Consider the following 22,559-nt stretch of genomic DNA (forward strand, 5'->3'; position numbering starts at 1 on the left):
ATGCCGCGATCCGGTCCTCCTTCCGGTCCGTCAAGTTTGTTGCCTACGCAGGTTGCCCCGCCGTCATCATATTACGATGTCGACGACGAGAATACCAGGCCGCCCGGCACGCAACGCCGCAAGAGCGGTTTGTTTGGCTCGCTCCGCGGATTGCGCCTCCGCAGCCCCCGCGTGTCTGTCACGTCGCTTCCGGCGACCGGAATAGCATCAGGCCCGGCGTCTGCATCCCCACGGATTTCGGTTTATGACCCGTCATACAATCCGCGCACCTCAATCGTCCGCCCTCAGTCCCCGACGCTGGGCTCCCTGCCACCACGGCCTGCCTTCCGCCATGACGGTATCGCAGCTCCTGAGCGCGCAGCACCTCCTGTGCCACCCGGAGCTGGGCCGATGACGATAGGTATCCATGCCAGGACCGCTTCTGGCGCCCCTATCTGGCCTGGGCTTGGCCCACTAACGGGCACGCCAGCAATGCCGAGCCCTGCGCTGACGGAAGTATCGGGGCGCGCACCAGAGGGGTTGCTCAACCCGCAGTGGCTCAATGCTGAGGGCATGCAGAGCCAAGGCGCGATCAGCTTCAGGGATGACATGGACTATTCTCGTCCCATTGGAGGCGTAAGTCTCCTCCTACAACATATTCCTGTCTCGTCTCATATCAGAGCTGACGGTTGATTCATAGCTGGTGAATAACCGGCAGTACAGCCGCACGACCATTCGAAGTGTCTCTACAGGCAGCTCGTATCGTCACAACTCGCTCGAGTCGCACCAGACCGGCGATACGCAAATGCCTGCGCCAGCACCCGCAGGTGCGTCCGCGACCGAGCTCCAGGTCACGACACAGGCGCCGTTCCCTGCCACGCCATCTGGTGAGACCGAGCCGTTCTCCTGAGGTCGCCCCCGGTAAGGTTCAAGAGTTCTCGCTTCATTCTGTCGGTTCGCGCGAACGTACGCTCCAGGACACCTCTTCGTCGCCTGCACACACGCATATCTCCAACTGCACTTGCACTCGTCGTGTTACATACGCTCCTTGCTCTCGTATTCTTACATAAGTCCCTTGCCCCCGCTGCACAGACTGAAAACACGCAACTAGGACTTCGCTCCAGTTGCAGCTACAGATTGTACGGGGTGCAAATCCCGTGCGTCTGTCGTTACCCTCCTCAAATGTTCCATCCTGTCATTACAGCACAATCTGTTGCTCTCCAGACTCTACTACATAGTGTACCTGCCTTATAACTCGAGCTTTGTGCTAGTGACTTTGCTCGTTACGACGTCACCATGACCACATAGATCCTCCCGCGCTTAAATACTTCGCCCCCCATTTACATAAGGTATACCCTCCAGGTGGCAATGGTGCTGCTGCTTTGGTTTTTTTGCTTCACCACCACTCTGTCCTTATCGCTGGCGCCCGCCTACAAGGCGGGCGTCACGGACTTGTTGCTCCGATCTGACCTTGTCTTCAATGTACGATGTAGCTATATCGTTAGACATTTCCTACATATCATACACGCATCAACCAACTCCACATGCACAATAAAATTGTATGATTCGCATGGTGTTTTCTTGTGCTCGAGTCTATTGGCGGGAGACGTCAATATTAAACAAAGCTATCAGAACAATTGTGTGTGCTCTTGGGCGTCTGTATTTAGACGCCTGGTTCATAAGTTGGCTGGCATCGTTATGAGATTGAAGCTCTTCCCGCCATTGCGCCTCTCACGCTCAACGGGTCAATCTTGACTTTCGCTGCGGTATGTGCTCGGATGATGTGGGGCTGTATAGGAACTACCAGCGACTGCATGAGCTAAATCCCTCATCCTCGAAATGGACTACGACTCCCCGCGATCCCGGGACCCTTGAGATCGATCCGGATTCCTTCAGCCAGCTTCCTTTCGACGGCTGGAACATATCTGGCTGCTATATCGTTGAGTGTGGGAGACCGTAAGGCTGTCAAGACACGTCACATAAGCATTTTCTTTGAAGTGCGGCACGACCACGCGCACACTACAGGAACATAGCGTGAGTCACTTCACAGTTCGTGCCAGCTCGCCCTCGATGATGATGTACATCTTCCGAAAGCATTCTCGGTTCCTCAACCGCATACGAGGGTCACATCCAACCACTTCGCAACGTACACTTTCCGATTGCGCCCCAGGAAAGCGTAGTGGATCCGAAGCCGCGAACTCTAATTGATCCAAGCGTTTCCTCAATAGTCGGCCCGGGAGTCATGCACAACAGAGTCGGACTATCCTACTACGACGCGCTTCCCCCTCAGACGTTCACGCTGAAGGCGCAACAACAACACAGCGAGCAATAGATAGAGTGCAAACGTTGCGGCACTTTGGGTATATCGGATCAACGGCCTCCGACTCCGAGATGGAAACTTGATAACGTCGTGTATGCAGACCCGCTATCACCGAGAGTTGCTGACCAACCTATTCAGACTGATCAGAACCCTGGTGGTGCGTGTTGCGTGGTATCACGTATGGTGGGAGCGTAGCGAAGAGGAGGGATTTTGGTATATATATCGTGCTGTGATTTTGAAGCACTTGAGACATCATCGTCTTATCCACTCTCCTCAGCCCATCTTTCCTCCACAACAAGCATGCCGGTAGTCACATCTGGGAAAGTCCTAGTCACTGGAGCAAACGGCTTCGTTGCTGCCTGGGTGGTCAAAGATCTGCTTGACCATGGTTACTCGGTTCGCGGGACAGTGCGCTCTGAGGGCAAGGCCCCTTACCTCCGTGAGTTCTTTAAGAGTCACGGAGATAAGTTTGAGGTCGTGATAGTGGAAGATATAACCAAGGTAAAGTCATTGGGGCCTCATCGTGCGTGCGATAGTGCAATGTTGACGGCAACGTTGTCCAACGATAGGAAGGCGCTTTCGACGCTGCTGTCTCTGGTGTCGACGCGATCCTTCATATCGCCTCGCCTGTGACGCTAGCGGTCGTCGACCCCGACGAGGTCATCCAACCTGCTGTTCGCGGGACGACCTCTGTCCTGTCCGCGGCACTCCGCCCTGAGAATCGTGCGACCATCAAACGCGTCGTCATCATGTCTTCTTCCGCGGCCGTGTATGTCCCTCCCGACCCAGGGCACACGAACTTCACCCGAGTTCTAGATGAGCGCGACTGGAACACGTTCTCGTTGAAGGAGGTCGAGGAGAAGGGCAAAGACGCAAATGGGCTCGACAAGTACCGGGCGAGCAAGACGCTGGCGGAACGCAAGGCGTGGGAGATCTACGAAGCGGAGAAGACGAAGGGATTGGAGTGGGACCTGGTGACACTACAATCCCCATTTATCTTCGGGCCCATAGTCCACGAGGCTCCTTCTTTGGACAAGTTCGGGGGATCACCCAGGATCTGGTATGATAATGTCGTCGGGGGCAAGGCGAACGAGGACACGTTGACAAAGCTTGGGTACGTATACCACGTTCCCTCGATACTGCTGCTACTTGTTGTGACTGAGGCTGCAATCTGACCTTACTTGCAGATTCGACTTCGTCGACGTACGGGACCTTGCGCGGGCGCATGTTCTAAGTCTCACGGTCCCTGAGGCCGCGGGACAGCGATTCATCATCCGGGCCAGCGAGTTCGTGTACCAACAGTTTGGTAAGTTCGCCTTACTGCCATGCCTCTCCAGAAGCCTAATATGATATCCACGATGTCACCAGTCGATGCGGCTCGGAAATTCTCAGACAAAGTCCCCGTGGGATATCCGTCGTATAACCTGGCGGATGCGACGTTTTACGCGCGATACTCCAACGAGAAGAGTAAGAAAGTGCTTGGTCTGCAGTACCGTAGTTTGGAGGAGACGACAAAGGACACTATTGTTGACTTCGAGAGTCGAGGATGGCTGTAGCGCGGACGGTTTGTATTAGTTGCAATGCTGCAGTCAATATGAACGTCTTGAGGTTGAGTTATGCAGCCCGTCCCTTCCTTGATCAATCACACGCATTGAGGTATTTTCACACATACCATAGGCTCATAAACCATTGACCATCCCCAGCTATTCCCAAAGGCGAAGAAAGAATGTAAGACTCGTCTCTAGTAACGCAATTTATGCAATGGAGTCCATCGACACAGGCTGTATGGAATCTCGCTTTGCCCACCATGATCGTTGGCATGATGGTCTTCGACTTGTGGCAATTCAAAGATCGAGTAGTGTCTCTTCTCTAAGAGTCACTCATAACACTCGATAGGCAGGTTCCAGTGTTTCGAGATAGTAGAACAAGGCCGGTCGCCGTCTTACACTCCCTCAACATGGGTGCAGCTGTCTTACAGTGCAGTCTACTCCCCTTGAGCTAGCAGTAGGGGGTGCCGATTTATTCGCGCAGTCGACTCGGTATATAATAATCTTCGCCACATGTAATCGGTATCGTCTCCGATTCAAGGATGATAAACAGATTGCTAACCACTTTTTGTTGCAGAGAATGACGATACAGTGGATGGAGTCATCAGAAATCTGACCTTGTGTATTCTCTTACCACCGCCTGTGTGTGATAGCAAGGGTTCGTGGTAGTCCGTCCCTGACGTTTGGAAGCAGTATTTTCTTCCCTGAGGACGCATGCACTCAGTCGAAGTCGGCTATTGGCACCAATCCTCGCTGTGCCTATCATCCCATTCGCGACCGACCTGGTTCCTGTACAACTGGAGACGCAGTGTAATTCGCATTCCCATTGAGCGCATACTACCCTTCAGTGAGTGAGCCTATCACGCCATGGCCTCCAGGGCGGATCATAGTCCATATGGATGTCTGAGTCATCGCAGCAATGTACCTTCGTCGATCGCGATACTCTTCGGGTGCGTTTATATTGAGAGGGATCGTTCTTCATCTTTGTCGTGCAGTTGGAGTGGCAACTGGAATCATTATCGATAATTTCCTCACCTTTGTCACCTGGCCATTTCGCGGAAAACGGTTCGAAACTTCATCTCCCGAGAGAAATTGGACCGGACGTGCACTTATATGACGGTACGTCGTCAACGCTCTTTGATGGACTGCTGTTTGCACATCTCTTGAACATGTTGCCACTCTAGGAATGATTTACCTCGTATGGATAATCAAGCCATTACCTACATCGTGATCAACGCGAATTGACTTCATGAATGTACTCAACATCAAACACACTAGAGTTCACTTTTCCCCGGAGCCTCGGTAAGTAAGCGAAAGGCACAGCTCGATGAGTGACATAGTGCGCTGTACTCTCGCCGGTTGGCAATCCACGCAACTCACACCGGGCCAACTAAGCTGAACAGAAATCGCGATCTCTTTGTACGTCGATCATCCGTGCAGCCGAACGCGATCTCCCTCACAGCTTGCAGGCCCCGCTTAAGTATATGCATACCAAATGCAACTGCAGTCGGCACAAACCTACCACACAGAACGTGAGCGCTGACGCGGACGCCGCGCCTGTGTACGGTCTCGCTGCGGATAGGATAGACCCCCACTGGCAGCTCGCACAACTTCCAGGGACCCACTTGACACGGGCACATCGATCGGGGATCTGTGTCTACGGAACGCGTTGAATCTCAATTGTCAGTGGGTATGAGTGTGTGGGCAGATGAACAGGAACAGGAAACATGTCTATGAGGCTGTCATCTCTACAAAAATTAGCCGGCGCCTACCAATACCACCCTCAGGCAACCACCCACCCTGTAAAACCCTGAGATCTACAGACGGTCGTCCCATCCCACCGCAATGCCAGCTAGCTCTAAGCCAATGTACGGCAATAACTCACAATCGCTCATCCCCAACTCCCCTCAGCCCATTCTACCCGACTCCGGGATGCTAAAAGCCTGCCTCCTGCCCGAGGCTCCCGTAGGCGACAGCCAAGCTGCTCTAACTCTCAAGCTCTCAAGATGAGTTCTTGCTGCCCTTGGGCTGCTTCCCGGGAACGAAGATCCACCAGATCGCGATGAGCACGCGCAGCCCGGTGCCGACCCCAAGAGTGGTCGCAGCGCCCGCGGCGTCGATGATTGCCCGGCCGACGAAACCGCCCAGGAAGAGCGCGATGATCGCAATGAACTTGTGGTCGCGGGTAATGACGAAGCGGTTGAGCTGGAAGAGCTTCGGGTCCGCCATGAGCTCGCACCAAACGGTGGTGAGGACGACTGAGCGAGTACGGGGGGTCAGTATCTGCGTTACAAGGGGCAGCTGGTGACCGTGAATAGACAAGCTGGTGTCCACGGGAAGGGGAGAAGGGGGATCGGAGGACGGAACGGAGATGCGCGGCAGGCCATAGAGGGAGCTGCTCACCAGTGGTCGTGAACTGCGTGTTCACCCTCTTGCCCATGATCCCCTGTAGGCCCATGCTCGCGCTCATGAACCCAATCGCGACGAACGTGTCCGCGTTCGTCCACGCCGGGTTCCCTCTGACCTCCGCGACGCTCCCCTGCCCGCTCTTCCACGCCGTCAGCGCCGCGGCCATCGTGAACAGCGCCTGAATGAGCGTGCCCAGGAAGAGCCATGCGCGTGTCTGCGCGCCCATCCGGTCTCCGATCCGCCCGATGGTCGCCCCGGCGATGAACGTGAGCAGGGACGTGAGCGCCTGCTTGTCGGCGATGTGGAAGGAGGTGTCGCGCTGCCCGGGCGGGCCGGAGAAGAGGCGGGCGAGGGCGAGGGCGAGCTGGACGGAGTTGCCGGTCTGGAAGCCGCACCAGACGAAGACGGCGGTGAAAGATACCGAGTCGCTGTGGGGCACGCGTTAGCGGGCCAAAGTCGGGGAAAGACAGGAAGTCAGGGGTGTTGTGGAGCTGCGCGGATGCCGCACACTAGCGCAGCGCAATGCAGCACTGAGGTCAACATGACAACGGCGCAATTCTGCTTGAGCGAGTTCCAAACAAAGTGCGCTCCTGGTGACAATGACAAGAAGCAAAGCAGAAGGGCAAGGCACAGAATGTGTGGCATTGGAAGAGAAGAATCGAAGCCGAGCGGAAGAACGTACATGAACCCAGTCATGAAGCAGTACGCTGCAAGCGGGAATGACGATTGCGCCGGGTCGACATTGCCCATCCAATGGCGATACGAGAAGACCTCACGAGGGTTCGCAAAGAGTTGTGCGGTGTGGAGAATAGTGCCGGGCGAATCCTGCTGTACAGCGGGCTGGGGTAGGGCAGGGCCATCCTTCTCCGCGCGTAGCTCGTGGCTCATGTTAGCAGGCTAGCCGTATGATCGTCTTCGAAAATGGAGAACAAGCAGCCTGATGGATGTGCTAGCAGGCCCCGAGGGCGATGGGAAGAGCAGGAGACCGAGGGGAAGCGGGTGGGGCGGGGTATGGTTTTTGAAGGAGATGGCATTGTGCAATTGGTGGGACTTGGCAGGACTCGGAGTCGCGGTCGGCGAGCCGCACGGGAGCTCTCGGCACTGCCACTCTATCTCCGCTCCGACGTTCATCCAACCAGTCCAGCTATCCACTTACCTTTCGACCGCTTGGCTCCCAAGAAGACTGTCATTCTGTTCCCTCCATGATTCGCGGAGATATACAAGCGACAAGAGATGCCTCAGCAGTGCGGCTTGGCTTCCCACCTTGACTGGCGTAGCTCGTGGGAAGCGCCTTATATCGTCCATCCCAGCGCTCGACGTCAAAAACAATTTCCAGCTTGCTTGCGCCATCGTTGTCACACGTTCGACGTCCAGCAGGCAGACGTCGATACCTAGCGCGGACCAAGTCTTGATTGACTTTGACTAGTGTCGCCTGACGGTGTACTCTTCGCATTGACCACGATTGGCCAGCTGGAGCCTGGCTGCCCACCGCCTGGGCCTTCCTTGCCTTGCATGACGGTCCTCACGAAGAGCCATCTCATCTCAGGAACCTTGACGTGCTGTGGTGCTACAGAAATCAAGGTGTTACTGAAGATAGCAATAAAGTTACAGTTTGTACAATTGTCTCTCTGATGTACGTGCATCGGAGGGAGCAGCGAATGGATCTGTTCAATACAGAAAAGTATACAAGCCTGCCTTGAATATGGTCCTATGCCGTTGTCCATGAATACGATTCCAACGTCTATGTCCGTATGAGCACCAAATCAGTAGTGTCCCATGCTCCGTCGGCTCGTCCCATGCCCCAGTAGACCCGAGGCGGTTATCGAGTGCGCTTACCCTTCGGCCTGCCTAGCGTGAGCCAAGCGGATTCAAACACCATTCTCCTCCACACAGCACTCCTGTCCTGCAAGAGTACCATCCGCAGAGACCATAGTGCTCAGCTCAGCAAACTCCGGGTGAGCTATCATGCCCATAGAGGTGAACCTTAGCGACGACGTGCTTAGACTGCGGTCGGAATACAGGGGATCTTCGCTTCCGAGCTTTACTGCTCTGCGGCTCGCCTCTTGGAGGTCGAGCAGGAAATGCGAGATCAGAACCGACGCTATCCTTCATGAGCGTATCGAGGACGATGGTTGTAAGTAGTCTCGTCGGCATAACAAAGACACCGAGAAAGAACGCACGGCGAGGTGAAGACGCTTGCGAAAAGACAGACCCCGAGCAAGGTGCTGCGGTGGATTACAATCATGATTTGGGACTCCTTAGAGACCGATGAGCATGGCCGACTGGAGACGAACAGGAGACCATGAGCCGCTCACGGAGTAGATAGCAATGCACATCTCAATTAAATTGAGGAGCATAAGGGCGCTGCTCGTAGGCAAAAGTCAGCCTCTGCATGAGCTTCGTTGCGAGGAGGCTAGCGCGCACATGAAGTAAGTCATCCCTGTGGTACGGTAAGTTGGAAGCCGCTGTGGACACTATATTCGGTACTCACCGTCTCGAAAAATCGCGCTTGACACACCTCCATAACGCCTGGTCAAGACAGCTCGGCATCCCCTGGTGCCTGTTGCTCGCCATGTGATGACAATGAGAACGATGTCGGCCACTACGAGACACATGCGGGTGACTGCTATCACTAAAATCCACCGAGTTAGGCCTACCATCACCGGTGGATAGCCAGTTCAGAAACCCACGTCTGTAATGTGAGCGCAGATCAGCTTCGAACATGGCTACAGATGGAGAACGGGCTCACGATATCCCACCACCGGAAGCGCCTATACCACCCTGCGGTAGACATCCGAGCTGGGAATAAGTCACAATCCCCGAATTTGAAGCACTCTCAGCCTGGTCATTCGTAAGGATATGCTGAAAAGACGCGACCACTGTGGGTCGTACACTCACAATAGCATTCCCAACCGGTGCTAGATAGAGCACGAAAACGAGAATCGAGATGACTCTATGCTGGCTCAGCGCGTGAGCCCGTAGAGCGGAAAAGCCTGACGGGATGTGAGCTATATGACTCTGACTTGTCAGGAAGCAGGGGGAAAGAGTTCACTGACTTGCCCATGAAAGACCTTGTACAAGCGTAGTGACCAAGCTCAATTTCGCAATCGCGTCGCAACTACTTCGATGCGTCACCAATTCCGTTACACAGTGCTTGGCATCTGGTAAGACGTACCTCTGAGACAACTTCGTTAGAGTATTGGAGACTGCGGAATGCGAGTATCGCTCACCTTTAATGAATAACTCGAAAAGGCCACAACCACGGATATGCTATTGAGTGCTATCGACCACCGGACCGCATGGTACAAGCATGCTGCTAGCGTGGGTGGTACCTTCCAAAACACCCTTGCTTCGCGTGGAAGCGATAGGCACCAGTCGTAGAGAGTGAAAGCTAAGTAAACCAACTTAGCAGCTTATTGGCACCAGTGACCGATGATGGCCTTACCGCAGGCTGCAGCTTGACAATATCTGGCTATCTGGCTAACGCATTTGCCGAATGAGCAGTAGATTGGAAAGAGGCAAGGTGCGACACACTATACGTCGTCCGCCGCGAACAGTTCGCTCAGTAAACTAGTGAGTGCGGACATGATGCAAGGCTTGAATTAGGGGAACAGCGGATAGAAACAGCGAACAGAAAGGAGAGGGAGCAGCTGAAGCGACAGTGTGCTCTGTGTCTGCGGTTTATGAGGTGTGTGTGTCCTCCGGGGAGACGGCTAGGTGGAAGCCGATCCTGGAAGCAGAAGCTCCACATACCATTCTTCTTGCCAAGTCGGATGCTGGTCGAGAGGTGGCACCGACAGTCGCTATACGCACGATCCTATCTTGATGCCCTTCAAACCAATATTGGCTCACAACTGCACCGGAACCTCCTGACACAATCGTTGGAATGCGATCTGTGACTGCCCACCAAGGTCAGTGCTGCTGTCGCCGGTGCAAGCAAGGATCAGAGCTCCCTTGAACAGCCTGCCTACTGCTCCGCCACGTTCCGACCGAGCACGGAGGCGCATGGCGGTCGAGCGACGAAGAAGTACTGGTGCCATGGAGGCAAGAAGACTGTAATCGGCCGTGAATCAAGTCTGACAACCAGAGAACCATGCAAATCGACTTACAGTTTGGACAGATAAGCCTTGAGTTTCTGCCCTCACGCATGGGTGCATCTCTAGATGGGTTTTCAGTACCATCGACGTGCGACTCCCGCCGGCCTACCGGGACGCCTTGGTGCTCTTCTCCCGGAGCGCTAGGATAGTGTCTCGCCCGGAAGCATCCTCCGGCCTTCATTGAACTTAGATATCGAACTTACAGTGTGATTGGCACCGATCAACAGCCTCAGCCTCCTCAGCCTCCTCAGCCTCGCAGCGAATATCTTCGCCCAATCCTCCGTACACAGCTAACACCGTCGGTCGTTCTTCCCACCATCCCTTCACAGGGAGGGGCAGCTCTTCTAGGCACATGAAACGTACATCACGTCTTGGGTGGCAGTTTCGCAGGAAATCGCAGTGGGGAAAGAAGTTCAAGAGTCGGCTATGATGCTCCCACGTGGACGACATCTGGTACGTGAGACGCCTGTCTCTTTCTGCGCCTTTTTGTGCCTCATCACTGTTCAAAGGCATCTCAGAGTACTAGTGCTGTTTCTCTGTGGGTTCACCCGACTCTTGCATGATCTCTGACCAAGACGGGACTACGGCTATCTTGTGCCGCGCAGTCCTACCTGCGTATGACATGAATCAATGTTCCCGGACAAGGCACCCGCAATAAGTAGGTGAGTGAAGAAGTTCAAGGGCAAGCGGGCACAAATGGGATTCGCGTTTGGCCGGTGCAAACGCGTGCCGTACACAGTAGATACAATAAGGCTTATATACGTAGCTAAATAGGGGTAGATAAGGGCGCGGGTATCCGTCGGGGGGCGGGACCTGTGGCGCTCGTTCCGCGAGCTCGCCATCTTGACGCCAGGATTCCAACAGTGAGTGTTTTAATTGATGCTGAAAACCTGGTGTGGCAGACGACATCAGCCCAAGGCGGCCATGCGTGTTCACATACGACACTCGGGCTTCATACTGCGTGAGGTTATGGAACAGAACAGGCGTTATGCATCTCCTATCAAAGTGTTGGATCCCCTTCAGAGGACATTCCCTGTACGCGAGCTAGCAGCTTCCTTGCCAACGCTCCAGCGTCGCCCGCCGTGTAGAGGCTGGTGGTTTGCAGCAGAGGCTCGAGCTGATGGTGAAGTAGCCGGCTGTATATCGCCTTCGCCACTTCGTCGTCGTCGTCGCTAATCTGCGCCATCATGTCCAACGCAGCTTCCATCAACACAACTGGAAGGACGACTATCGACGTCTCTGGCATCTCGTTGCGTTCGCATCCTTCGCAGTGAACCTCGTGCTCTCCATTCTGGGACCTGACCCAGGTGCGGAGGATCAGGATGAAGCCCACCGCTATGGCATCCGGGGTTACCCCGTCAAAGCGGAAATGACGCACTGGATTGTCGTCCTGCAACAGGTCAGTCGTCGAGTAGAAGTGTAGCTGCGCAATGCTACTGAGAGCACCCCAAGCGTGAAGACGAGTCTTTGTAGGGACATTGTCGGAGCCCGTCTTTCTCTTCGAGAGCACCCGGAGGTACTGTGTCGTCGCCTCCACAATACGCGGACGCGGTGACTGGCTAGGCCTATCGAAGAAGGCTAGGTATCCGGAGATCCCAATGAGCTCGATCAGAAGGTCCTGCATCTCCAGATACAAATGTTGCCCGTCCTTGACTTGTTCAGTGACTTTTCGTAGGAAAGAGGCGTACGTCTGCCTGAGCGCGGTTGCCATATGGTGCGATGGGTGACGACTATCGTTCCTGCGGATGTATGTCCCCGTTCGCGGAGTCCCTCCACTATAGAGAGACGCATAGATATAATGTACTGCTGGAACAAGCAGATTGACATGAACGGAAGGGCGCTGGGAGTCGAGGAATGCGTCCAACATCTTGTGCGATCTGACAGCTCCAACGACCATCTGTGTGGTCTCGCCATCCCAACCCCCGACCTCGCGTATATCTGCGTGCGGTCGTAGACCATAAGTGAAGACATCCCCGATGATCAGACAGAAGGAGTCAATGGTGAACGCCCGCATAACAACGGGCGGATGACGCATTCGCGAGCCGTCGTGTTCAAGTTGCCGCGGGGATATTGACTGCACAGCGGACACGATGTCGGGACCTGTGGACTCGAAATCATCCCCGTCGGAAAACTCTGCGACCTTGGGCCCCTAGTAATCGAGCTTCCACTTGGGGTCATTCATGTACAGGTTCACGAAGCGGCAGGTTGCCCCATAGATCCAACGTCTAGTATAGACGCTAATCATCCAGTCTTCTTCCCTCGAGACCGCTGAACGTCGTGTGTCCGGACCAGGGCCCTCGTGTGAGCTCGCCATGGTCGATGACTCTGGCTCCGGCCTTTCCTTCGCTGTGACCAGATACTTGAAGATGCTAAAGATCGTTGCCGTGAGGGACACTTTCGCATCAAGGGAGGCGTTACGATCGAAGAACGACAAATAAGCTGGTATTCGAATCAGCGAAGGAAGAATGAGAGAAATACGGGGGGCAGCTGTCTCGCCAGAGCGAAGCCTCCTGAGTAAGTCGGCCAAGAACGCACAATAGCACGAGTGCAGTGCTTCGCAGATGTCGCCGTGGCCATTCCACTTGACTTCAGCTCCGATATGGTAGAGCATACTGTCCACAGCCATGACGACTGTGTTGAGGACGTGTTCGTCTTGGTCCCAGTAGAGCATGTCTGTCAGGGAGCGAGATAGTTGGCGCATGCTCTCGGGCCCGAGACGAGGTATCAATGGTCGTGCAGTGACACCACTCGCCTGGGGAGTCAGAGTCCAAGCGAGAACCGACATGCCCCAACAGATTTGGCGGAGGACGACGCTATCCATGGGAGCTCGATTCATGGTATGAAGGAGGGACCACAGCCAGTAGCTCACAGTGCGATTGGAATCCGAGGGTGAAGAGGGGCGCAGGGGGTATGCAGCCTCGCACAGTGTGAGGTAGATAACTGTATTCACGGCGGGAATGAGCCCGGCACTATGTCCGTCATCTACAGTGACATTCTGGACGCGGAACACAAAGTCGTCGAAGACCTTGTGTTTATCGAACCTCGCCCAAAGCACTGCAGACTCTTCTTCACCCAGCTGTACGGACAATCGCAGAGTGAAGGCTTGGAGGGATAAGGGAAGTACTCGTATCCTCGTGAGGAGATGAGCAACAAGTTGAAGCGAACGAGGTGACAGTAGCTGCTGCACCGTCTGCTGGGGGCGCTGGACAAGAAGGAACGGGGTTCGATCTGTAAGGGTACCATCCGGGACAGTCGGCTCTATGTATTCCAGTCCGTCCATCTCCGCTTCCGTGAGCAGCATCCCAAGGGTACGGATGGTGGCGACTACATTGCGGCGATGCGTGCTCCCAAGTTCGCTCCAGGGTGCATCAAACCATTTATGGAGAAGGCGCTCGATGAAAGGTAGAGCCCCTTCTTGCATGAACAGCTGCCGATGGCGAACGAGGTGAGGGAAACGCATAAGAGCGTATCCGAGTTGCTCCGGACTAGCCAAGCGGCTAACGTGGTGAACCATCCACACAAGAACTCGGCTGTCAACAAGACTAGTGTTCTGCGAGATGTATTGCTCGTCTTGGTAACGGAGAGACGAAATTCGCATGGTATTGTACCGGGATGCTCGGGAAACGACATGGTCCACGTCGTCACGGAGGTCGGAAATGGCTCTCTTGACAGTGCTGCGATCGAAGACGCGTCCCGCAAGTTAGGACTTAAGCACGCTAGCCACAATGGTGCTGGTCGCGATCCAGGCCAACTTCGGGTGTAGCACATGCCTGGAATACGTCACCCTGGAAAGCTCATGAAGCACGGCTATGAAAACCGTGACTGAGGTCTTGAATGGACATTCCGGATAAATGTACGAGAGCACATTGGTGGCGACATAGACCATAAAGGTCGCGATCACGAGCGCGGAAGCGACCGCCCCAACGTTGCCGTCCAACGCCCAGATGAAGTCGACAAGACCAGCGAAGAAGAGCAATAGAGCGATATGAAGTAGGATGGGAAGGAGCAACAGAACAGCAGGAAGCTTCCACTTCTGCAAGCCATCGATTCGGTATTGTCGATGCCTTCCTCCTTTCGACGGAACAGGAGATAGGCCGGCAAGTAGGTAATGCACCCATTGCTTCGCTAGTATCATCAAGAGGGTCGTGGACAAGCTGATAATGAGGCTTGAGAACCAGTAGATATTAACGCGAACGGCGGACGCGGTCAGCCGAAAGGGTGGCACTGGAGTTGTAATGTCGGCGGACGATGCAGCGTCGTTTCGTTGAAGTTGCGCCAGAATAGCTCGCAACATCTCGACTTGGGGTTCTGGCTGTAGATTCTTGTAGGTTTCGACGACTAAGGTGGTCAAGACGGCTGAGAACAACGCAGCCTACAATAACAATTGAGTTCCTGCATTATGGACTGGTTCATAACGTGGGAGATCACTCACGAAAATGAGGATAGAGTCCAGGTCAGAGTCCCATGCCTGAATAGTCTCCTTGTCTTGTGCCAACGCGTGCTGGAGGTACAAGGGCCAGATGTCGACATCCGGAACGTTAGCGAATGGATCGTACCGTGGCGCATCCGTTACATTGGGCTAAGGGTATGTCAGATGAGAATACCAAGGGCATCACTCTGCTCACCTCCGCCTTCCCTGATGGCTCGTTCCCCGTTGTTTTCTTGGCATCCGACCTATCCGACTGCGTCATCGTCAACTAGTGACCATGAGCTCGATCAACACTATCCGGCGTACCTGATTCCGCTGTGTCGTCGCTGAAGTGCGAGCTTGACCTATATTATCTGCTGGTACTGCACTGTGGCCCTCGACAATATTTGTTCGTTCGAAGGCAACCGTTCTCTTCGTCGAACGTCTTTCCCCTCCGCCTATGATCAGCGCTGATCTCAGGGCGATGGGTTTAGAAGATTGGTCCATTCGATCCACGGGTAGAGCGTGCGGAGCTGATTGAGGGCTGCTCTTGCCAGAAGGACCCATCTCTGGTTGGTTACCTAACTCATTCTCTCCGCGAGGACCTGTGTAAGGGGAAGCTGGCATGGAACTCTGAGTTGTACTCGCTGGTCCGCCTGCTCTGACGGGATCAAGGGAAGGAAAGCCGGACAAAGAAGTACCTTGGCGCGAGGCCGCCGGATGCATCCCGGGAGATCCATCTGCACATCGTGATGAGCGCAATGCTCGACGTGGTATGAAGGGCTATTGCGGCGACTCACCGATAGACGATTGCAAGCCGTCAAAACCTCTCGACAATCCCCCGTTATTGTCAATGAACTTACCTTGTGTGAGGGGCGAATCCGTCAAGCGCGCCGGATAAAACTCGCGTGCCACTTCAATGCTGGTGTTCGATGGCTGGGGAGAGGGGAAGAACGGTACGAACTTGATCCTGACAGGCTGCGATTTGTCCTCGGGACCTTGATCCGGGGAGAATATATACCCGATGGCCTTATCGAACGGATTGTCAGGAGAGAAGAGCAACGAGGCAGCCGGATTCGAGGGCTCGGGACCTTCGGGAACTTCAACAGAGGGGTCCCGGGGCACGGAGTGGACTTCGACGCTAGGGGCTCGTAGCCAACTGAGGCCGATGTTGCTCCCCTGACTGCCTTCCTGCTGCATGATATGATTATCTCCCAAGCCCGAGTCTTGCTCTGTCATCGTTCCTTGACTGGCGACCAAGACGCTCCCGTCCCTGTTGGTGACAACAGTGTTAGAAGGAGGAGGAGAAGCCTATGCACAGACGCAGTTGGATTCCTCGTTATGTTCTGAAACGGCGCCCGAGGAGTACGCACCATCACAACAACTGGGAATATCTCTGTCGATACAGGGGGTCCTGAATGGTTTCAATAGTTGTCTTGTATGAACGGCAGAGCGCCCGAGATAGACACATTTCCCATGAAACATTTGCCTAGAAGCCTTAGAAGCTCATCAGCTATTCTACAGGAAACTTATGCCTGCACGAACCTCAGCTGACCAAACATCTTGCGACCACGTTGCTGCCCCGAGGTGCGAATGGCGTCGGAGGTCTGAATCGATTGTGGGCGTCCCTGTGAAGCTATCTGGAGACGATCAAGGCGGTCAGCAATTGTACGATGAATGGCGAAAGTCCAAGGCTGGTGTCCGACAATGACAATCTAGCGTCGAAACTGAGACAACATTCGAAGGTAAAGAGATCTATAGTGGCATTATATTTCACAAACTAATCAAACGCTAGTACAACGAGAGCCGGTAGTGAGCGATGAATGGGTGGCGATGGTCGTTTGGTATGTCGTATGTAATCGTCGTATCAGATGAATCGAGGAATGAGCACTTCTTTCCCCTCTCTAGTATCCCCCACAACAATCAATCCGCTGGAAGCACAACAACCAACAAGCACGGAAAAGCAGACAACGTCGGGACGTCTACGCCATCTTGCCGAGCACGCGCGGCTGCGACACGTCCGCCATGTTGATGAAGATGTCGTCCGCGGGGTGGCGGTAGAGCGGCGCGCGGAGACGCTTCTGGTCGAGGTGGTGGCCGATGAAGCCGATGCTGCGCCCAAGGACGAAGAGGCCGTTAAGAGTGCCAATCTTGATGTACTCATCCGCCTCCTCCGGGGTGAATGCGCCCGAGTCGCGGAGAAGGTCGACGAAGGAGACAGCGATGCATCCGTCGACGTTGAGAATGAGCGTGTCCTTCTTGGACGTCGTAACCTTCTCGACCGCGAGCGCGTAGTCGAGCAGGCTGTGGCTCGGGAAGTGCTTGCGCACATACTCCTTGACGAGCTCCACTCGGAGATCGGGGTTGTTGACGCTCTTGATCTTGTGGCCAATACCACTGACTTTGGGTACATAGTCAGCCCACAGTACATGGTACGGATAAGGAAAAGTAGACATACTGAGCTTGTTCTGCTTCCTGCAGGTGTCGACGAACTCGCGAGGGGTAAGACCGGTGTCACGAGCATTCGAGAACATGCTCGCAGCCTCGTCAAGCGCACCACCGAAGCGGGACCCGATCGTGAGGAGACCAGACGCAAGCGAGGAGATGAGGTCCTTGCCCGCACGAGTCGCGACAATCGTGTTCATAGCGCTGAGATCGAGCAATGACCGTCAGCCCCGAAATCTAGACACATACAGAGAAGAAACACCATACCCAGACACCGCCGGGCCATGGTCAGCAGTAAGCATGAGCACCATCTCGATGAACTTGGTCGCCCACGACGGCAGCCGGCGCTTGAACCAGAGCAAGCTGACGACGCCCCCAACGCCGATGTCCTCCTTGAACACGTCCGAGATGCGCATGCCCGCATACAACAGCTCCTGCCCGCGCTCGTCCGAGATCGTCGAGATGAACGCGGCAGGCTTGCGGATGAGGCCGAGCTCCTGCGCCCACTTGTAGTCCATCGGGATCACAGGCGGCTCGCGCTCCGGCTGGGGCTTGATCGTCCCGCCCGCGACGAGGCGCTCGTACGTCTGCTTGAGCACCTCGGGCAGGTCCTCAAACGTGTCGGGCACGATGAAGCCCGCAGCGCGCATGGCCGTGTTCTTCGCGTCCGCGGTCTCGATGTCCGAGTTCGCGAGCGAGCCGGCGTGGCCGAACTGCACCTCGGTCGTGAACATCTTGGCGCAGGTGCCGATCGCCCAGGCGATGATGGGCTTCTTGATGATGCCCTTCTTGACGGCCTCGATAACGCGGTACTCCTCGATACCACCGACCTCACCGAGGAGAACGAGGAGCTTGCACTCGGGGTCCTGCTCGTAGCGAAGCAAGTGATCGATAAAGGTCGAGCCGGGGTAGCGGTCACCGCCGATGGCGATACCCTCGTAGGTACCATTGGTAGTGAGGGAGAGGATGTTGTTGAGCTCGTTCGACATACCACCAGACTTCGAGACGTAGCCAACGGAGCCAGGGCGGTAGAGCTTGGAGGCGATGATGTTGTCCATCATACTAGGCGGGCGGTCAGTATATGAAAGCTGCGAAAGGTGGAGGCAACAAGCTCACCCTCCAGAGTTACCGATCCTGAAGCAGCCAGGCTTGATGCCACCGACGGTCGCAGGACCGATGATGAGGACGCCCTTCTGCTTCGCAAGGTGGAGGATCTCGCGTGCGTGCCTCTCAGGGACTCCCTCAGCGATAAGCGCGATGCTCTTGATCTGGGGGAACTCGAAAATCTCGAGCGTACTCGAGTAGACGGAGCGCGACGAGGCGAAGTTGACGACGACGTCGACGTCGGGGTGCTTCTTGACCGCCTCTGCGACGCTGGTGTAGACGGGGAGGAGCGTCTCCTTGGTGCCCCAGTAGAACTTCTGGATGTGGTGGCCGCCGAAGGGGTAGATCATCGCCGCGACACTGGGCGTCTCGCGCCCACACGAGTAGTCGAAGTCGAGCATGCCCTGGATCGCACGAGGCTGGAGGCCATACACGAACGAGCGGGTCTGCGCATCGAAGGGGCGGTACGAGGGGCGGGAGTGGTGAACGCCAGTCTTCTTGTCGAAGTTGACAATCTGGTCCTGAGGCTGGGTGCGCTCGCCATCGGGGTGGATGGTGCCGACGGTGGGCTCAGGCTCGATGTCCTTGCCAGAGGCGGCACCCTTGGGGGAAGGCGGGCTGATAGGGGTGGGCGCGATGGAGTGGAGGTTCGACTGCTTGGTTGTCACACCCAGGGCAAGAGGAACGATCGCGGTGATGTGAGTATCAGGGCCGTAGACCTTGATGGGGACGCCGAGCGACTCGCCAAGGAGACGCATTGCCTTGAGACCCTCCTGGTAGTTGGGGCCACCACGACGGACGTAAATCTTGACCTTGTGCGCGATGAGGGGGGCCTTGAACTCCTTCAAGGCACGGATGATACCCTTGAAGGTGGCGGCGACGTTTGTGAAGTTGGCGATTCCACCACCAATGATGAGAATCTTGCCATCGGGGCGAGGAGTGCCACGGGTCAGGAGATCGACTAGACAAATGTGTCAGCCTATGCCGCGAGAGGTACGCAGAATGTGCACATACGAATGGTCTTAGCATACTCATAAGTCTGTCCCTCGGAGGGAGCACCGGAGTACTCGCCGTAGTTGGCGAGCTCATGAGCGAAGCCATGGGCAGCGATAGCATCGGAGTAGACGACCGAAGCGCCACCACCAGCAACCATGGTCCAAATACGACCCTCGGCGTTAAGGACGGTAAGCTTGAGCGATGCACCCGTCGAAGCATCGAGCTTCTGGATGTACGCCTCCTCCTTCGTAAGGTCGCGGCCAAAAGGCGCAGGCCAAACCTGGGCAAAAATCCGTCATTAAGCATACAGCCCAACCTTAATTCAATGTTTAGCATACCATGGGAGGGCCACGATCAGCAGAGACAGCCTTGCCCTTAGATGTGACCGCCTGGGAACCGGACTCGTAGACGGACAGATCACGGGCAATGGCCCACTTAGGTCCGCAGATCGATTCGGCAGTCTGGTCAAGCTTTGCAGCCATGTCGAGGTAGTGGATGGTGGGCTGGCCGCCGTTGACGCCATCGAGGACGACGAGGGGGTTGATCTCGAGGTACGCAAAGTGCAGGTCGACGTAGACAGAGTAAAGGCGGATGAGGAAGTCGACAAGAGTCTCCTTCTTGGCCGCAGGGACGTGTTTCAGAAGGGTGTCGGCGATTGTCTGACGCGACGGGAATGGCGCGTTGACGGGGAGGCTCAGCTTGAGAGCCTTAGCATCAACATCGCCGATATCGACACCACCCTCGTGGGTGAAGAGGATATAGTCGCCTTCGCGCTCGGAGTTTATGCAGACGTAATATTCGGCATCAGAGGGGTGAGGGAGGAAGGGCTCGACAATGAAGTTGTTGAGTGTGCCAGTCACGGACTCGACCTGCACCAGAAAACGTCAGTTCATCACCGATCCAAAAGGAAATGAGAAGAATATGGCGGCGCGGCAGATCTGGGATCGGAGGCGATATAACAGGCGTAGGAATGAGAACGGAACGCGGTCAGCCGCAATCACGTGTGTAGCCTGACGCGTTCTAAGCGACCTCGCGCAAGACGCGTTCTGAGACGCGTCGCGATGCACAGGGCAGTTTGGGGCCGACGTATGGTCACTCGAGACGAAGTATGTCACACTCGCAATCGATCGCGAAGATAGCGAGGAGCGCTGATAGGACGCGTGCAAGAGAATTGCGGAACAGATGTGCTCACCTTCTGCGGCTTGCCCGCGCGCTGCCGGATCCACTCCTTCGCCTCTTCCCAGTCCTTGTTGAGAGCGAGAAGACCGGCCTTTCCACGACGCTTGATCAGTTGGTCAGGTTTCGCGACAAGCTTCGTCGTGAAGACCCAGCTGGGCAGCTGGGTGTCGGGGGTGATCGCGTTGGTAGCGGAATCCCAGGAAATCTGAGCGACTTTGGGGGAAGGGTAGACGAACGGAGTCGCAACCTGGGCGTTGGAGTCGACCGCAGGAGCGCGCTCTAACCAGTACGCGAGGAGGAGCTTAGCATCATATTCACGAATGGCTGGAACGGCGCATATATTAGCACGCTAGATCGGCAGGACATCGCGTGGAAGCTACTGTACCTTTCGAAGACATTTTGGACGAGTCTGCACTGGAGGAGATGGGAAGATGGAGGGAGAGGGGAGAGGGCACAGGCGAGCGAAGCGGAAGTGGCCTGAGGGGTATTTAAGGGACGTTGGGCGGACGTCGAGGCCAGTCGCCTCACTTTCTGAAAATTCAAAGTGGGGGCATCGTGCATCAATAACCGCCCGCGTGCATCTCCTCTTCCCTTTCTAGCCCCCAAATTTCGCACGACCAGCACGACCATTCTATCCCTACTCTCTGTCCCATTGGCCCGCGCCGACAACGCTCGTACGACCGTAAACTACAGTACTAGCTATCATCTTGTTTCAGAACAATTCGCAGCAGGTCTCACCCGTAAGAGACGTCCCATCGTACGCGTCCCACAATCGTCCATACAAGACGCACCCTTGAGCCCGCAGCCATCTTCGATTCTAGCGTTCTCCGAATATTGAGTACCGAGGTCAACGATGCCGTTGTGTGAACTCAGCGTCATCAGGCCACGGCATCATTTCGTCATGAACCAGTCATTTCCCTTTCCCGAGTCCGAATTATTCTACAAGCCAGGTGCGCCCGTGTCTCACGTAGTTTTGTCGCTTATCGCCTCTTAGGACGAGTTTCTGTCGGTGCGGAGAACCAATATTCCAGAGGCATCTCTCGGTGTCGGCACTTCGTGAGTGCACACTACATACTCGTGGCGGGGCTCATGTAGTTTCTCCGTCGTCTACACTTATCATCACTTCCATCGAGCAGCCTGTTCGGCACATAACGCCCAGCGTGTCCCTAGCCGACCTTCAGTACGATGCCATGCCGTGCATGCATGTTGATCCGCCAATATAAAATGTCGCGTTTGCGCTGAAGACTGGCTGTCTGCTGACCTTGGAGTTCCTGAAATATGTCACCTTCTGACCTGGTACACGTTCGATCGTCATGCAGCACGGTTGGGCCTGGTACTTACAAGTATCCCTGGCATGCAAGGGTGGTCTTGCAGGCCGCCTGCTTCGACAATCGACAAAGCGCAACGCCGGGACCACCCTGCCTCCACTACACCACAGTCGTAGATGTCCGCAATGAAATGAACGGTGTGGAGCCGATTTACCATGACCGGCTCGCCGCAAGTGGAGGTCCTACTTATGTACAGCACGTTGTGTCTATGTCCACATGGCATTGGCGCTATAGCGTAGTGGTTATCACTTGGGATTCTGAATTTGTATTCCCAAAACCCAGGTTCGAGCCCTGCCAGCGCCTGTCGCAGGAGTTTAAGTAATATTTTTCACGCCGTATGTAGCCCTTGAGCAGTAGAATGTCAATATCTGATAGCTTTCTCACCTTACACGACGTACCATTAATGGCTTTCCTTGTCGTTGAGCTTACTCGTGCAGGTCTGCGATTATCTGGGTGAGCCGCGCTTGAGCCAAGTTCAGGATCGTGAGTGTATCACAGTCACAGACTCGCCCAAGAACTATTCTTTGCATAGTTTCTCATGACATAGCCGCCCCCAACCTACACGAGACAATACGGCAATACCGAGTCGGTCTCAAGTTCAAAGGTGGCATGTACCCTGGCACGTTGTTCTTTCCGTTGATGAATAGAGATGGCGAACTGGCAACTGTAGCCAGCCAAGACTACATAACTCAATAGCGATCTCTTGGGACCCTGCCAGTGAGCACGCCATTGGCACTGCATGCATAT

The 22,559-nt window shown here is 55.2% G+C and overlaps 8 protein-coding genes and 1 non-coding gene across 9 annotated transcripts; 3 read left to right on the forward strand and 6 right to left on the reverse strand.

Moving 5' to 3' along the window:
- Nucleotides 1-889, forward strand: DICSQDRAFT_65891 (uncharacterized protein; the record flags this gene model as incomplete). Its single annotated transcript, XM_007368247.1, has 2 exons — nt 1-615; nt 680-889. 2 exons carry the CDS (start codon nt 1-3, stop codon nt 887-889), a joined length of 825 nt encoding a protein of 274 aa, XP_007368309.1.
- Nucleotides 890-2,518: 1,629 nt separating this feature from the next.
- DICSQDRAFT_182237 (NAD(P)-binding protein) lies at nt 2,519-3,855 on the forward strand (the record flags this gene model as incomplete). The annotated part of the gene is made up of 4 exons (XM_007368248.1): nt 2,519-2,800; nt 2,869-3,413; nt 3,487-3,605; nt 3,668-3,855. The coding sequence occupies exons 1-4, from the start codon at nt 2,600-2,602 to the stop codon at nt 3,853-3,855; spliced, it is 1,053 nt and encodes a 350-aa protein (XP_007368310.1). The 5' UTR covers nt 2,519-2,599.
- Nucleotides 3,856-5,504: 1,649 nt separating this feature from the next.
- On the reverse strand, nt 5,505-7,222 carry DICSQDRAFT_109475 (uncharacterized protein). The gene is made up of 3 exons (XM_007368249.1): nt 6,938-7,222; nt 6,250-6,683; nt 5,505-6,104 (listed from the first exon to the last, which is right to left on the reverse strand). Exons 1-3 carry the CDS (start codon nt 7,141-7,143, stop codon nt 5,848-5,850), a joined length of 897 nt encoding a protein of 298 aa, XP_007368311.1. The 5' UTR covers nt 7,144-7,222; the 3' UTR covers nt 5,505-5,847.
- Nucleotides 7,223-8,123: 901 nt separating this feature from the next.
- DICSQDRAFT_148788 (uncharacterized protein) lies at nt 8,124-9,842 on the reverse strand (the record flags this gene model as incomplete). Its single annotated transcript, XM_007368250.1, has 11 exons — nt 8,124-8,361; nt 8,436-8,512; nt 8,571-8,619; nt 8,743-8,887; nt 8,946-8,947; nt 9,005-9,096; nt 9,154-9,248; nt 9,312-9,408; nt 9,486-9,646; nt 9,701-9,735; nt 9,790-9,842. The coding sequence occupies 11 exons, from the start codon at nt 9,840-9,842 to the stop codon at nt 8,124-8,126; spliced, it is 1,044 nt and encodes a 347-aa protein (XP_007368312.1).
- A 1,510-nt stretch (nt 9,843-11,352) lies between these two features.
- Nucleotides 11,353-12,063, reverse strand: DICSQDRAFT_172501 (uncharacterized protein; the record flags this gene model as incomplete). The annotated part of the gene is made up of 1 exon (XM_007368251.1): nt 11,353-12,063. One exon carries the CDS (start codon nt 12,061-12,063, stop codon nt 11,353-11,355), a length of 711 nt encoding a protein of 236 aa, XP_007368313.1.
- A 438-nt stretch (nt 12,064-12,501) lies between these two features.
- On the reverse strand, nt 12,502-13,812 carry DICSQDRAFT_172502 (uncharacterized protein; the record flags this gene model as incomplete). The annotated part of the gene is made up of 1 exon (XM_007368252.1): nt 12,502-13,812. The coding sequence occupies one exon, from the start codon at nt 13,810-13,812 to the stop codon at nt 12,502-12,504; it is 1,311 nt and encodes a 436-aa protein (XP_007368314.1).
- A 654-nt stretch (nt 13,813-14,466) lies between these two features.
- DICSQDRAFT_44631 (uncharacterized protein) lies at nt 14,467-14,889 on the reverse strand (the record flags this gene model as incomplete). Its single annotated transcript, XM_007368253.1, has 2 exons — nt 14,467-14,724; nt 14,785-14,889. Coding segments are annotated over 2 exons (363 nt in total), but the record flags the coding sequence as incomplete, so codon positions are not given.
- A 1,611-nt stretch (nt 14,890-16,500) lies between these two features.
- DICSQDRAFT_138908 (ATP-citrate synthase) lies at nt 16,501-21,026 on the reverse strand. The gene is made up of 8 exons (XM_007368254.1): nt 20,870-21,026; nt 20,498-20,808; nt 19,644-20,174; nt 19,324-19,585; nt 18,322-19,270; nt 17,473-18,267; nt 17,219-17,409; nt 16,501-17,161 (listed from the first exon to the last, which is right to left on the reverse strand). Exons 1-8 carry the CDS (start codon nt 20,880-20,882, stop codon nt 16,743-16,745), a joined length of 3,471 nt encoding a protein of 1,156 aa, XP_007368316.1. The 5' UTR covers nt 20,883-21,026; the 3' UTR covers nt 16,501-16,742.
- Nucleotides 21,027-22,036: 1,010 nt separating this feature from the next.
- Nucleotides 22,037-22,115, forward strand: DICSQDRAFT_t144. The gene has a single exon. It is a non-coding gene; the product is annotated as a tRNA-Gln (tRNA).
- Nucleotides 22,116-22,559: the final 444 nt, after the last annotated feature.

The sequence above is a fragment of the Dichomitus squalens genome (assembly GCF_000275845.1).
Source record: "Dichomitus squalens LYAD-421 SS1 unplaced genomic scaffold DICSQscaffold_33, whole genome shotgun sequence".
In the NCBI taxonomy this organism is placed as follows: Eukaryota; Fungi; Basidiomycota; class Agaricomycetes; order Polyporales; family Polyporaceae; genus Dichomitus; species Dichomitus squalens.

Bases quoted from the DNA above. Each gene is read 5' to 3' on its own strand.
- DICSQDRAFT_109475 (XM_007368249.1), bottom strand. From the start codon at position 7,143: ATGAGCCACGAGCTACGCGCGGAGAAGGATGGCCCTGCCCTACCCCAG. The intron at 6,684-6,937 runs GTACGTTCTTCC...CGTGCCCCACAG, and splicing joins TGCTTCATGACTGGGTTCAT to CGACTCGGTATCTTTCACCG. The intron at 6,105-6,249 runs GTGAGCAGCTCC...GTACTCGCTCAG, and splicing joins CACGCAGTTCACGACCACTG to TCGTCCTCACCACCGTTTGG.
- DICSQDRAFT_138908 (XM_007368254.1), bottom strand. The intron at 19,586-19,643 runs GTATGCTAAACA...ATTTTTGCCCAG, and splicing joins CTGATCGTGGCCCTCCCATG to GTTTGGCCTGCGCCTTTTGG. The intron at 18,268-18,321 runs GTGAGCTTGTTG...CCGCCCGCCTAG, and splicing joins AGGATCGGTAACTCTGGAGG to TATGATGGACAACATCATCG.